This window comes from Punica granatum, chromosome 4 (genome assembly GCF_007655135.1).
Source record: "Punica granatum isolate Tunisia-2019 chromosome 4, ASM765513v2, whole genome shotgun sequence".
In the NCBI taxonomy this organism is placed as follows: Eukaryota; Viridiplantae; Streptophyta; class Magnoliopsida; order Myrtales; family Lythraceae; genus Punica; species Punica granatum.
Genome location: NC_045130.1, coordinates 3808431 through 3823767, shown reverse-complemented (window position 1 = coordinate 3823767; position 15337 = coordinate 3808431). Strand labels below are relative to the sequence as shown.

The window sequence follows — 15337 nt, the reverse complement described above, 5'->3', positions numbered from 1 at the left end:
GTCAAAAATTGAAATCCACATTAAAAAAAACTCATGCTGGGGCTTCATTTTCATGTTATGGAATGGGATGTACATACCAGATCATAATGGAGGACTTCTCAAGTCGGTTTCGAGAATAGTATGGAAGATTATTTGGTGTACGACTTCAGCGACCGGTAATGCAATTACACAATTACGATTTGAGGCAATCCATCCGAATATTTAAAGAGGTCAGTCGGACAAATCTAGACGGAGGAAGATCAAAGGCTGTTAAAGCAATCATTGATTTCATTCGGCTCTTAGAATCTTACGAGGTATACTAATGTATAAAAGAGGAAGAGAAACATGGTTTAGTGCAGTGACACAAGTTACCTACTCATAAATAAGAGATATCGGATGCAATCGACACCAATGGGATGGAGGGATGACTGAGGACAGTCGGCCCCTAGAATACTTTTTGACAATATAACAAAATTCATATTATGTTTTTCGATTTTCGATAAAATTACTTATACTCATTCCTCCTAAATCGGAATCTATATCTTCCTAATTGGCACATCGGGTACCTTCTTGATTCAAAGCCGGGTCCGTCTATGCGTGGCGGTATCTTTCAGACACCACGTTTCAAGCACAAAGAAACGTGGAAGAATTCTGTCTATGTTGAAATGCAAGCAACCCGCAGGCTTCAGCACAATTTTCTTCACGAGGGAGCAAAAGAGTATGGATATATGGAAAAGATAAGCGCCAGCCCGTTGCAGAGCAGCCGGCAGCTGCTGCCGCAGTGGCAACGTCACCTATAGCACTAGCGCTTCCACCAGGAAGCGGCAGGAAGGCCTCCGCGCTGTCTCGGGCGAAGAGGCAGCGCGCTTTTTTCGCCGTTTCGCTGCTGGAGGGCTTCTGCTACATCAAAGCCCTCCTCCTTGGCCAGGTTTCACAATCCTTGTATGTTTAATATAGTGCAATGGAAGATTTTGTCTTCCCGTATTTTCAGTTACCGGAATATGAAATCTTCCGGTCCCTGGAATAAATCAAACCAATCACACTTGCATCGCATTGTTCTTTTGGATGGTCGAGCCATGATGCAGTAGTTAGCCATAAAGATTAATGTCATTACACATATACAGGAAAAGAAGATGACTGCGAGAAATGAGAAGGAAGCAGCCGAAGCCGATCTGTGGACATACAAGATGCAGGTGGATGCCGCCAATGCAACAGAGGATGCCAAGAAGAAACTCAACAAAACCGCTTAGCATCGGTAACATTCCGATCCTGACATTGTTTCCAACTAGGTACTACTTAATGGGCCTCAACTTTGAATATGAATTTTCGTTATTGAGATTTGTCGTTCCAGCAAGCTCTGAAAACATCTCCAATTTTTACAATGTTATCACTATATATACCACATGAAAGTAAGATTACATGACAGTTTGTTTGTGCGGTAATGTGCAGTCCTGAATCGTAGTTACCCAGGAAATATTTAATCAGTATAAGTTCGATTTTCTATGTCACTTGGTACAAAGTACTACTGTGATTATGAATCTTTCCCTAGTACTGTGATTATGAACCTTTCCCTAGTACCGTCAATTCTTCTTGCTAGGAGGCAGAGGAGGAGGAGGACCTTCGAGTCGAATGTAGTCGTACATGACACCTTGCAAGGGACCAGTAGCCATCGTCTGCGACAAGAAAATCGTGTTTTCCCCAGGGATGAGCAGGTTCGCTGGTACTTGTACACTGAAAAGCCGGTAGAGTCCATGAATCCCATGTCTTGCTATCGCATTGTCCTTCCCGATGACCCCTGTCGAGAACAATGCCGGGCTTGCCTCCCTCTCATTGACCCTCACCTGAATTTTGAGTAAATTGGAAAAGATTAGGCTGAGAAATGCTTCACTTGTAGTTTCGACTTATGTCAAAGTGTGAGGATATTCGCATTATCTTGATGAATAATAGATTAATCGCGGATGGCTTTCATACTTCCAACTGGGCATTATTCGCTGTAGCCAGTGCAAGGCGAAGCATATATGTCCCTTGTGGATTCACGTCTTCAAGTTTGAACTTAATTTGCCATGTTGTCCCTTTGTATGTGCTCTCGTCGACTTTCCTGCATTTCGATGTCGAAAAGCAACTTATTATTAATAACTTAACTATTCATAGCAAATATCTCCAAGGAAAGAAAAGAACTTACCTATTTACTTGAGCAAAAAACCAATCCTTTTTGTGGTCACTGACGCCGATTGTGTAAACCAAGTCGTGTTCGGGATACAGTTCTGCATATCTTTCCCATAAACCATACTGCCTATACCTGTCAAACCAATGACTCAAGTATCAGGCATTCTCTCATATCAAAGATATTCCCGGAGCGATTAGTACCCATCACGACAGACAATTAGATTATTCAACTGGATATGGAAAGAGTTCAAGGAAAGCTTACTTGTCAGGATGATTAACATAGAGTTTGTTAATGTACTTAGGATCCGGATCCGGAACATAGAATTTCAACGCTGTTCGATCAGGGAAACCAATCTCCCACAGAGTCGGTCCATCTCGCATCGGCTCATACACAATATTGGCCACATCTACTTGGCAACCTGATTTGAGAGTTCCAAAACTTCAAATCCTCCAATTAAAGATCTACATCTATCTTCGCAGTCTATATATTAATCGATTTAGGATCATGATTGACTGTAAAATCTGGCGGAAATTTTCCTTGAAGAACCCACAAATCGACATATATACTTTAGCGAAGAGAGGGGAACAGAGATTGCTACCTGGAGTGATGTTTATAACGGGATTGTACTTGTAATCCCCAATCAAGCCAGGAACCCATGCATTGAGATTATAGTCCCCGGTCCGAACATTACTGATGCTGAAGTAGCCCCCTGAATCTGTTTTGGTCCAGAACTGATAACCCTATATACCGGAGTTTGCACGGACTATAATGATGCCAGGAGAATATCGTCCAGAACATAACAAATGCTTGTCGCATTCTGACTTGGAACTCTACGGAGACTAAACAGGCGAGGGCACGTGAAAGGAGTTTACCTTGCCTTCTGTTTGCCATGTCCCGACTTCCCCTGGCGGAGCCAGTCCAACATATGCACCTCTTGCGGGAACCGGCTCCTCATTGATAAACCTGAATAGACATCTTCCACTATAAGATCAGTAGGTTTCGGCATATGTCTGAACGGCCGGGCTTGCTGGGCAGTAGGCATTTTCGCCCTTGGAGAATGAAAAGTACCTGTCCCTGACCAGAAGTCGACCGCTTATGAAGCCTCTCGAGTCCATTGGCTGGAAATCCTCCGAAGCAGGGAAGTTGTACGGCCAGCTCTGTACCTCAGCTGCCATCTGCAAACAGTCAAGGTTCTTAAGAACAGACACTTTACTCGATCTCAGCATAACAAAAGATTAAAGAACCTGTTGTTTGGCATCCTCCCAGAGCTTAAGCGGGTCAGCTCCGCTCGGAAGACAGTTGAGGTAGAAGAAGACAGGACCAAACACTTTCTTCCAGGGCTCCTCCGGTCCTAGCTTTGTCACCAAGTCTTCTCCTCCATAATGTGCACTCAGAAACATCTGAATTTAATTAAGTTCCATGGCGCAACAATTTCTTAGCTGCAGATGAAAATGACTTGATGTGGACGCATTGCAATTTTTTGTTTGTAGTTTGGATTACTCACTGCAAGTGTTATGGGGCCGACATGGGATGTGAGATTCTGTTTAAGAAGCCCGCCGGTGCGGAACTCGTTGCTCGGTGTAATCTGCCAGAACCCGATTGGGGGTTCAGAGCATATCCACCCATGGACTTGGAGATCTTTGTTCTCGCATGAGTACTGGTACTTATCGTCTACCTGCCACAGATAAGTTGGAACTCTCAACACCAGAATCCGTTTCATACGGGGACGAAGAGATTGGTTTTTCTCTGTATCTTACTCAGCAATTATTACCTCGCCTTTGAACTCTGGTTCGACTGGATTGACGAGCAGGACTGCTTCTGGAAATGCCAGGGGTTTTCCTCGACGAGGTGACCGGTCATCCGGTAGGGGCATATACCTTTGCCTGTTATCCGCTACTGCCATATAGTGAAACCTACCAGCCAGGACAAGCAGCCTTGTCTTCAGTACACAAAAATTAAGTTTTTCATACTTATTGTCCAAATATTATAAGCCTGTGTAAGAGTCTGTTCGAGCTTCCCCGGTTCACAATGTCAGAATTAATGGCTTTCAAGACGATCGTCATTTAACTCAGATAATTAGCAAAAATTTTCCCGGTAAAGTGCCCATGTTACTGTCTGTTAATTGAAGATACAATATCATTGAAATGTTCATATTCTGGATGAAATGCACAAATACTTGTCTTTCTTGAGCTTAAACACGATCCTTGTCTGAGGGAAATTGAAAGCAGGCCATTCCCTCAGGTGCTCGTAGATCCCGTATGAGTAGAAGCCTGAACAATTACGCAGCATGATAAACCTGGAATAAGATTAAACAAAATTTTGTAATGGAAATTTCTATTTTGTCATCGGTTCAGGAGCATTAGAGACATGAAATGGAGGAGGCTTCGGTGGAATTAATTTTACGAAGACGATTAATGCATATAGTTAACCGTTTCCGTTCCCTCTAGTGTACCTGATGTCTATGTTCAGTGGGACCATCTTGCCCTCCTGGGAGCTATCATATATTCTTGTGAATGATATCTCTGCTTGTTCTTCGTTTTCGACTATTATGTTAAAGCTTGTTCCTTTTATTCTGCCAAAACCGCAAACAAAATTTAGATTATACAAGGGAAAGAACGAGAAGATAGCTGTACAATGAATTGTAAGGAGTAGTGTTGAGGGTTGACTGCACCGATCATCGAACCCGGTTGTTCCTGTGCTTCCGGCTAAACTCCATACCAGATCCCAGTAACTGCAAGTTAATCGCTACTCCGAATAAATCAACCAGTTCTTGCATATAAGACATTATCATGCCTTTAGGAATCAGATCACAAAGATTGCCGATCCAAGGATGCTAATTCCGACAAACAAGCTCTAGGAATTAGTCAACGAACAAGCTTAAATGGGTGTAAGATGGATAGCCATAGATAACAATGATCAACGGAGTTTCCAGTATATAAAGTTATGGGACTGTAGTTTCCTGCGCTACGATACACAAGGTACAGTGAGTTGGGGAATTCTAGATGAGGTACCCTCGGTTGCCTTCATCATTGCGAGTTTCGAGCAGATTGCTGATGCCATTGTATCGGACTTCACTGACCGTTCCCTCTGGTTTTGAAATAGTTACTTGTAGGATGCCATTGTCCATGACCACCTTGTCCAAAGTTCATGTTCAAGAAGGTGAGAAAAATGAAGGATTGCAACACAACATATGCCAATCTACCTCTCATATGCACAATTTCTTTTTCCCATTAAAACATACTTTAGTTTCCAATTACATCGGGTGATTAGAATGAGATATAAGAGTATCAGGGGACGCAGGAGGTGAAACTCAGCAATTCAACAATGAACAACTCACGTGCTTATCTCGAACATGCAATAGAACCCTATGAGATGAGTCGTCCGATAGGCTGACATTGCAATCGTGATTTGCTTTTGCACCAGCTTCCTTGTTAGCAGGCAGAGAGCCGTGTGTCTCCATGGCCAATTGTTAAGTAAATTTCACTGGGAATTCTTGTCAATAATTTCTTGCACAAATCATATGCTATACATCAACACACACACACACACACACATATATTGCTTGATAATATTACTTGAAGTAAAAAAGAAGCAAACTTTCTAATTGCCTTTTTTAAGGTCTCCCTTTGAAGTTTGTTCTTCACTGGGTGACAACTCATACCCACAGTTTGGTGACTTATAGCCTTACAAGAACAGTAATCTCTTCATGGCCATTGCGTGAGCCTCCCCCTTTTGAGTTTCCTTTCCTTATTTTTTGGACCTGAATACTTTGTCATGTGTGTGAGACAAAGTGCTGGATTAACATAAGATGCGCGAATCAGTTATCTCAAAAAATCTTTATCCGGGTAATTACATCCGTAAGTGGGAAATATTTCTTTAAAAACCGAAACACATTTGACCTGTTTATATGTCAGAGTACATTTAACCGTTGTATATATCAACGTGACTATTTAGTTATGGCGTGTCGGATTATCCTTCACATTTGATGCGACGGGCAGAAGGGACTGATGATAGACATGGTGTAATTAACTGTGTCATGAATAAAAAGACAAGGGGTTGATGGGCTAAGTAATTTGGGAGATGGAAGCTTCGGAATTAAGAGTTAATGTAGCATTGCAAGGACAAGAACAAGAAAAAAGATTCCTCTTTAACTTGAAATTACTGTCTTCCTCAAAATATAGAAATGAAAAAGAAAACCTTTAAATTCACTACATTTCTATGTATAAATGCATATATACAAGCCCAGATGACACACGAGTCAATTGGATAGGCACGCAGGCCTAGAGACATGAAATGGCCCAAACTAAAAGTTGAATAATCAAAGGACAGCGCTGATGAACATTAAAAAAAAAACACGTAAGAACATTTCTGCGGGACCCCAAGTTTCTTAGCAATTCCTTTTGGTCTGCTGTAATAGCTTCCTTCATTATGTCATTGATCCCACAGAGAAGGGATCTGACCGTAACTTTAATATGTAAGAGTATTCTCGATGGGACAACTTCTGAAAATATGGTGTGTTTAGTTTTAGAGTTAAGTAAAGTTAAGTTTTGATTTTAATTTGATTGTAATGATTGTGTTGTTGAATTATGAAAAAAAGTATGAAAAAGTAATGAATAGTTAAGAGAAAGTGATGATTGTGTAATGATGTTGTTGTTAATTGTTGAAAAAGTAATGAATAGTTAAAAGAGTTTAGTATTAAAAATTGAATTTATTATAATCGAATTGTATGTGAGTTTATATATGGGGTCCACCTTTTTGAATCGGAAGAGTTGATTTTTACTGTGTTGTGAGTAGAATTAAAATTAGAGTTAAAATCAATCAAACCCCAAGGGAATGAAATCATTCAGAGCCTTCCAAACGTAGTAAATATTGGCCTGCCAGGACAACCTTTTGATAATAACTTTTTTAAAGCCTTTCTCTTGTGCTTTCTCATAGCCAAGTGACTTCAAAATTCTCTGCACTGCCTACTTTCTCCATCTAGAGTTAAGACAGTTGCAGATCATCTTTGAGAATATGCAGGTAAAGAAAGGGTGGTCCTTGCTTACAAAGTAGTTTTTTAGTAACTAAGTAATCAATTTTAGTTCCTAAAAATTCACCTTTAAGTCTTTAACAATCGAAACATTTTTCAACTATATATGTATTTATTTGCCAAGCTCTTTAGCTACTGAGCTGTGGTAACTGATGCGGAATCAAGTCATTTTAGTTGTTATAGGTTTTAATAACTACATTTTACTCTTTAATAAAGTGAAAAGTTTATTTGCTAAAGAATTTATTTAGCAACTCATAAACTCATTAGTAACTAAAAAAGAGCAAAGTTGCTAAAACCTATAAGAACTAAAATAATTTAATTTAGTATCAGTTGTCTTTGGCCACTAAATATATGTATATTTTAGTTTTTAATGTTGACCTTTTAGCAATTAAAAGTGATTAATTAGTTCCAAAAAAATTTCTTTGTGTAGTCTTTAGTGCAAAGGCTTGGCACGTTTCTTGATTCTACTATTAATAGCGTGTATAATACCATAATAGTAACAAAATATGTAAATATGTGATATACATATATGTATATACATGTATGAAAATATGTGTCCACATATTGCACTTTTATAAATAATTGTTTCAAAAGCTATTATATTGAATAATTTAATACAAAATAAATGTACAAATTCTATTTTACTATATGTGTTATAGATATAGATCATAGATGTATATATATATAACTAATATAATTCATTCTTTCTGCTAACAAAAGAATTATCAATGGAATCAATTGTTTCTCACCCCTGCCTTGGCTAGAAGAATGATATACAAAACAAGTTATTGAAGAGATGAAAAGGGGTTTTTTCTTGCCGAACAAGGTAAATTGCACATGGAGATATTTTACTGCAATCTGAAAAATGACTGCCTTTTGAGATTATAGGAAGTACAAAAACCTGGTTGCTTGAGTGAAGTACCAATCTTTTCGATAGTCATTTGATCCCACATAATAGAGTAAATCCCTATCTGGATATAACTTAGGATATCTCTCCCACACTGCCTGAACCTGCTTGAGAAAGAAATGGATGACTATGCTATTGATTTCGATCAACTTAATATATATATTTCTTCATGTATCTGTAGTTATGGCTTGTCGAGTTATCTTTCACACTTGATGAGATGGGCAGAAAGGGCCAATAATTGACACCGTGTAAGTAATTGTTGTCATTAATAAGAAAGGATTAATGGGCTAAGTAATTTGGGAGATGGAAGCTTCAGAGTTAAGAGTTAATGTAGCATTGCAAGGACAAGAACAAGGAAAAAGATTATTATTTAACCTGAAATTACTGTCTTTGTCAAAGTAGGAAAAAAAGCTATGGCTTGTTTGGTTTGCAAATGTGATTTTAAAATCACAACTTTAACCTAAATCTACCCATAACAAAACAAAATAACTCATATAAAGTCAAAGAGTGAGCCTAATTTATACCATATTTTTTCACAACAAAACAAAATAACTTATACAAAGTCAAAGGGTGGACTCAATTTATACCATTCTTTTTCAAAATCAAAATTTGATTTTAAAATGCTACTTTGAAACCAAACACAACATTAATTTCACTATATTTCCATGTAAAAATGCATATTTATGTATAATATGTAACACTAATATAATTAATTCTTTCTGCTAACAAAAGAATTATCAATGGAATCAATTGTCTCTCTCCCCTGCCTAGAAGAATGATATATAGAAGAATGATAGACATTTGATTTCTGAAGATGGCTTAGAACCTATAGGAGCTTTAAGGCCTCGATTTAAAGACCATTTCACTGAAAATCTCAAGCCTAGCGATGGTTTGGTCTGTCATACGAAGGGCCCTCAAAACGTATGTAGTCGTACATAACCCCTTGGAATGGACTTTCACTTTTCGTCTGCGTGAGGAAGATTGTGTTTTCGCCCATTGCGAGCTCGGTTCCTGGGACCGTGATTGTGTAATTCCAGTAGAGCCCGTGAATCCCATGCCTTGCGATGGTATTGTCCTTCCCGATGATTCCGGTAGTAAAGAGGGGAGGATTTTTGTCGGGGTTGTTGAACCGTATCTGAAGGAAAAGTTTTATGTTAATAACAAAAGGTCTTTAGTCATAGGTGTAAGAAACAACGCGGGCTCACAAACTACTCAAGTCGATAATTGAGCCACTTATACGCTCGAAAAGCCGAGTTGAGGCCAAGGAGTAAGCCACAGCTTGAAGCACATTTATGCCTCATTGAATCAATTTACCAACCAAAAAATTTGAGCTGTTGTCCTCACCTGTAACTCGGAAACATGCGCAGTTGCAAGTGCCACTTGCAATGTGTATGCCGCGCTTATATTAACTGCTTCAAGCATAAACTTAATCTGCCAAGTGGTCCCTTCATATGTGTTATTTTCTCTCTTCCTGATCATGCAGCAAAACAAGTCATTGAAGAGATGAAAAGGGGTTTTTCTTGCCGAACAAGGTAAATTGCATATGGAGATATTTTACTGCAATCTGAAAAATGACAGCCTTTTGAGATTATAGGAAGTAAAAAAACCTGGTTACTTGAGTGAAGAACCAATCTTTTCGATAGTCACTTGATCCCACATGATAGACTAAATCCCCATCAGGATATAACTCCGCATATCTCTCCCAGAGACCGTACTGCCTGAACCTGCTTGAGAAAGAAATGGATGACTGTTTGACTGTACTATTGATTATGCTAATTAATGTATATATTCCTCAAACAATGTAGGACAGAGCTGAGACCTATCAGGATGATTGATGTAGAGTTTATTGATGTACAGAGGATTGGGATCTGGAACATAGAATTCTGCAGCAGTACGATCGGGGACTCCTATCTCCCAAAATGTCGGGCCATTTCTCGGAGGCTTGTATATCAGGTCCGACAGATCAATGTCCAAACCTACTTTATACATCAGTATGGAAACAAAATATCACCAGTGCAACACAAGAAAGAAGTCTACCCTTTCTAACTTCTCATCAAGTTCTAAAAGAATACAAAGTAACGTACCTGGAGATATGGTAACTGTGTATTGATACTTGTAATCTCCCATAAAACCGGGAACCCATGCAAAGAGATTATAGTCACCTGGACGAATATTTGTGATTGAGAACAGACCATCTACATCTGCTCTTGTCCAAAATTGATATCCCTAATGGGAAAAAAGCCATACTTAAAATTAACAATTCAGTTTCAGCGGTCACATATCAGAACAGAATAAATCATTATTGTGTAAATTGTAAAGCCACCTTGGTTTCTCTTTGCCAGGACCCGATCTCTCCAGTCGGTGAAAGACCCACATAAGCCCCAGTTGCTGGTAAGGATTCTTCTCTGGAGTATCTGAATGAGATGAATGATTAGCAATCAAGTTGTATGAGAATTTACTCTGCACTACAAATTTCTGTTACTGAATAATAGACCAAACCTGTCAAGTACAAGCAACCGACCACTAACTTTGCCCCGTTGATCTGCAGGCATGAAGTCCTCTGAAGCAGGGAAGCTGTACGGCCATTTTTGTTCTTCGGCTATGAACTGAACATGATTTTCCTTTTTGTTTTAATAGGACTGATAGAAAGAATAACTCAAAAGTTATGTGCCAAAAAAAAAGACCAGACTAACCTGTTGCTTAGCATCCTCCCAGAGAGAAGTCGGGTCTCCATCACCCATGAGAGAGTTAAGGTAAACAAAAACAGGGCCGAATACTTTCTTCCATGGTTCATCCGGCCCAAACTTCATCACTAGGTCTTCTCCCGAGTAGTGAGCGCTGAGAAAAACCTGTCAGAGCGAAGTGCAGCAAGTGAGCTGATATCAGTCCAGTGCAAGTAACTTCATCCAATATTTATGTTCATATGTTTGAGAAAAAGAGGAAAAGCTTACGTTAAGGGAAGTTGGGCCCACATGGGATGTTAGGAACTGTTTAGTCGGCCCCCCAGAGCGGAACTCGATGCTAGGTGTGATTTGCCAAAATCCTGTGGGCGGGTCTGAGCTAATCCAACCGTGGACACTGATGTCTTTGCTCTCACACGAGTATTGGTACTTATCGTCAACCTGTACACCACACGGCAGTAAGATTGCTAAATGCAGGATAACCTGTTCTTTCTTTTTTTATTTTTCTCAAATACCAAAGAATGCAGATAGTACCTCTCCTTTGAACTCAGGTTCCATGGGATCTACAAGTCGTACTGCCTCAGGATATGCCAAGGCCTGCCCCCTCGGGGCTTCTCTATCATCAGGAAGTGGCATGTACCTTTGTCTGTTGTCTGCCATTGCCATATAGTGAAATCTGGAGCACCATAAAACCAATTTCATTAAGTTAGCCGATAATCCCGACGTGTTCTCACTTTAATGATCGTTCGTAATCCTACACTTGGACTGATGTTTAAAGATTCAGAGGCTTATCCTTATAACTTCCAAACTTACTTGTCCTTTCTGAGCTTGAAAACTGTTCTCGTGTTGTCTATTATGAAGGCAGGCCATTCTGCTAAGTGTTCATACACGGCATAAGTGTATAAACCAGAGGAACCACGAAGCAGCACAAACCTAAAACAAAAATTCACCACTATCATATTGTTATCACCTTCTGTTTGCAATTTTGTACCAAATTTTTTTTTTTTACATTTATAAGTTACCGTTTGTCGACATTTATTGGAACTACAGTTCCACTGAGTGAGAAATTCCATGTTCGGGTGAATGAGAGCTCTACCTGGTCCTCGTTCTCCACTATCACCTCCAGCTTTGTACCCTCAAGTCTGCATAAAAGTACCATCAGTTAGATCTAGAATATTGGCTCAATTTCGGGACAGAAATAAAGTAAACAACCGGGAAATCTTTCTATGAATCGTATGGTACAACTTGATGTAACTCAGAACATTAGTGGAAGCACACCTATCGAGCTTTCCCTTTGTTCCGTTTGTTCCTGCAGCGCTCCAAACAACATCCCAGTACCTGTATATTCTCAGGTCGATGAAACATTCTCTTTCCGGCAATGGTACAGGAAACGATAATCGCTATTCTACTACCTAAATGGATTGCTTCTTGCTTACCCTCTGTTTGATTCACCATTTTCCACCTCGAGCACATTATCAATGCCATTGTATTGAATCCCGGTGACGCTTCCTTCTGGGTTTGACAGTGTGACCTGAAGAATGCCATTATCCAGCACCACCTGCAGAGAGCTCAACCCCAAAATTGAAGACCGGAAATTCCGAGTAAATACAAAAATGAAAGCGAAAGGTTGCCATCAGACAGGTCTAACTAAATGTTTCTGCCACATAGAGCAGAACAGGATTAATAGAATGAACGAAAGTGTAGGAAAAGAAGGATTGGAAGTTGCGACTAGACAAGATCAGGGACTGGTTTTAATAAATGTTCTATGGAACAGAACAGCCTACTGCATTGTTTTATTTATTTCAATATTTTATAGTTGGAAAACATTTCAGTTTTCCGCTTCCCAAATCTCGCATTGCCAAACAGTTTTTTCTTTCAGTCCAAGAAAGCAACTCGGAACGATTTTCACAAATCATACCGAGCTCAAGTTTTTAAGGCGATTCTCCTGTTACATTTTCAGTTTGTCCAGAAACAAGGAGAATGAATTCAAAAAAATGCTCGATACGTGATACTGCTTTAGAATGAATATTCACAGACGAGAGTGCGATAACTTATTTTCATCTCTGGGAAATTATTAAGAAAAGGTAAGAATTTTTCTAATGCACATCACGCGTAAAAAAGTAGTTCGGAGAATTCCTAATGATCAATCCGAGCTATGTTCGTGGGTCTGAAGAGCAGAGAAAAGGAACAGAAGTGGAGTCACTCACGTGCTGTTCCTTGAAGACCAGCTGAACAGCAGGGCCCGGAGCAGCCGAGGGCCTTGGGCTTGCAGGACTCTGTGCCTCTTCGATGCGGGGGACTGTGACACGGGCCCTGGAACCCGATGTGAACGAGGGGGACCCGGAAAACAAGAACACCGTCATGAGAATCAGAACAGGAAGAGCTTTCCTGTCAGAACCCATGATTGAATGCGAGAGACAGAGAATCATGAGGAGTCGTCGAAGAAAAGTACTGACCTGAGACGTTTAAGGGAGAAAAAGAATGATATAGTTGGGGGGGAAGGAAGGGAGGTTTGCTCTTTTGGTAGGAAAACTGTATAATATGTGTTTGTACCTACCTAAAATGAAGGGCAGTCTTTTAGGGGGAATTTTTTTTTTCTTTCCCACATTCAAATCGATTTAGGATAGTACTCCAATAGCTTTCCAATTATTTTCCCTTTAATTGGAAGTTTTTTTTATCATTTTTTAAGGAAAAAAAAGGTTTTCTTAACCAATGCTCTAAGGGCATATAGGATGAAAACCAATAAATAAATTTCCTAAAATTACAAGTTTGTTTAGCAAATTTTTACTATTTAAATATAAGCATTTATTTCATTCTTAAATTGATGGACACATTCATGGTAAGTATGAGTTTTTATCCTTTTATTGGAAAGTTTTAATCATTGCTAGACATGAATATAATTTCGATATTGCTATCTAAAAATACTATATTGATAATACCCCTTAATAATCTCATGATTACACATGTATCAAAGTTTTCTCACGCTCAATTTTGAGTTTACAAACAAGATTTCTCAATTTTCTTTAGAGAAAGAAACTAAAAAAAGAGAAGCAAAGTGAAAAAGAAAACCTTGAAAAAAAAGAACTTTTCTAAAGGTAAACGAGCACATGATTTAATTAAAAATAATTGTATGCGCAGTTAATAAATCGAGTTTACCGTGAACAGTCTACAGAGAATAGGTTCGAGACTATAGGTTTGAAACCCACCATAAACATCTCATGATCACAGCCAAGCGAACGCCGAAGCAAATATTAATTTCAACCAATAGAATTCGGATGGGCCTAACTGAAAAAGTATAAAAGCAAAAGGAAAAAGGAATAGTTGGAGGGATGGGGGAAATCAGTTGAGAGGTGGAAATGGAGTTGGGGTTCTGATTTTCCATTTTCGTTTTTTATTTTGCTTTTTGGATATGAAATGGCGTAGGAGGTTCCTTAAACACAGGACAAGGAAATACTTTTTCTGTTTCTCACTTTTTTTTTCATTTCGATAAAATCACGAGTTGTTCCTAGCCTATTAATTAATACTAAATTCTGTACATGTGTTGCACTATCCTAGACATCATTTTCGAAATATAAGATGCATCCACGTAGAACGTAATTTATCATCTGAATCGCGTCTTATGATTTTCTTTTTTCGCCTTTTCTTTCCTTTTTGTTTGGTTGATTCTTACTTTTGTTTGTTATTCTTCTCTTCCGTGAAAGGGCCTCTTTCCTTTGTCGTTACCTTTTGGTATGGGTTACGGTTGGTTTGGTGATTGTTGAGTTCAGTGGGGGATTCTGATTCTAATTCCATCCCGTGAAGGTGAAAGAAAGAAACAACGAAAGCAACATAGTCAAAACATATGAGAAACAGCCAATAAAAAGTTGCGTAGGGATAGACAACATACATGGACAGCTAAAGGCCAGATTCTTGGCTTACTTCGGCCTTTTCGGATCGGGTGAATCCTAGCCAGCCACCAACCGGATTACATACTGCCGATGTGGTTCCATTTTGCCATTTGGTACGACAGAATTACGGTGTTGAGCTTGCACTGCACTGTCCTGGAGCCTAAAACTGGGACCATCAGCATGATCGCGTGTTTGGCACGTCAGACGAGAAACGGCCCAATGACTGTTTTATATTATCATACAATGATGGGACAATACAGATCAAGAAACTCGCGCAAGAGAGCAATGGAAGGGATCGCGCATCAATGGATGATCATCAGAAAACATTATAATGTCTCATCTCTGGGTTTTGTCAAGAGACAATGTACGACTCCACAGATCGAATGATGATTTTCTTATAAAATGAATGGGAGGCTCTCAGAGGTGATACTATCAAGACGCAACACCGTATGCGGCTCGAGACTTCGACGGCACTAATGTTGTATAGTATTGAATGGGCAGTTTTGGGTAGAGTCGGCTATTGATTGGGACGAGGAAAGTAAGGATTTCTAACAGAAGGAAGTCTTCATCAACTCCCTCCTAACCCCTAACCCCTAACTGACATAGAAAAGTGAGGAAGACAGAGGAAGCAAGTTCTTAGCTTTTACCATTTGTCCTTTTCTGCTAAACCTTTGACATTTGTCGCAA

The 15337-nt window shown here is 39.4% G+C and overlaps 3 protein-coding genes across 6 annotated transcripts; 1 reads left to right on the top strand and 2 right to left on the bottom strand.

Moving 5' to 3' along the window:
* The first annotated feature begins 158 nt into the window (after nt 1-158).
* LOC116202966 lies at nt 159-1956 on the top strand. The gene is made up of 4 exons (XM_031534604.1): nt 159-293; nt 662-907; nt 1104-1234; nt 1577-1956. The coding sequence occupies exons 1-3, from the start codon at nt 159-161 to the stop codon at nt 1227-1229; spliced, it is 507 nt and encodes a 168-aa protein (XP_031390464.1). The 3' UTR covers nt 1230-1234; nt 1577-1956.
* Nucleotides 1107-5673, bottom strand: LOC116202670 (probable rhamnogalacturonate lyase B). Of its 2 annotated transcripts, none has more exons than XM_031534265.1 (15): nt 5484-5673; nt 5158-5279; nt 4818-4877; nt 4599-4718; nt 4323-4442; nt 3918-4059; nt 3651-3821; nt 3391-3546; nt 3215-3321; nt 3019-3127; nt 2745-2886; nt 2408-2564; nt 2162-2278; nt 1951-2077; nt 1107-1820 (listed from the first exon to the last, which is right to left on the bottom strand). In XM_031534265.1, exons 1-15 carry the CDS (start codon nt 5604-5606, stop codon nt 1560-1562), a joined length of 2034 nt encoding a protein of 677 aa, XP_031390125.1. In that variant the 5' UTR covers nt 5607-5673; the 3' UTR covers nt 1107-1559. The 2 variants fall into 2 exon arrangements, with proteins under 2 accessions (XP_031390125.1, XP_031390126.1); XM_031534266.1 differs by having other exon boundaries at nt 3019-3109.
* A 3036-nt stretch (nt 5674-8709) lies between these two features.
* Nucleotides 8710-15219, bottom strand: LOC116202656 (rhamnogalacturonate lyase-like). 3 transcript variants are annotated; one of them, XM_031534252.1, is made up of 16 exons: nt 14650-15219; nt 12971-13219; nt 12200-12321; nt 12042-12101; nt 11786-11905; nt 11577-11696; nt 11298-11439; nt 11034-11204; nt 10776-10931; nt 10582-10688; nt 10406-10487; nt 10167-10308; nt 9902-10061; nt 9690-9806; nt 9427-9553; nt 8710-9217 (listed from the first exon to the last, which is right to left on the bottom strand). In XM_031534252.1, the coding sequence occupies exons 2-16, from the start codon at nt 13190-13192 to the stop codon at nt 8963-8965; spliced, it is 2103 nt and encodes a 700-aa protein (XP_031390112.1). In that variant the 5' UTR covers nt 13193-13219; nt 14650-15219; the 3' UTR covers nt 8710-8962. The 3 variants fall into 3 exon arrangements, with proteins under 3 accessions (XP_031390112.1, XP_031390110.1, XP_031390111.1); XM_031534250.1 differs by having other exon boundaries at nt 10406-10496; nt 14650-15218; XM_031534251.1 differs by having other exon boundaries at nt 9902-10058; nt 10406-10496; nt 14650-15216.
* Between the last annotated feature and the right edge of the window lie 118 nt (nt 15220-15337).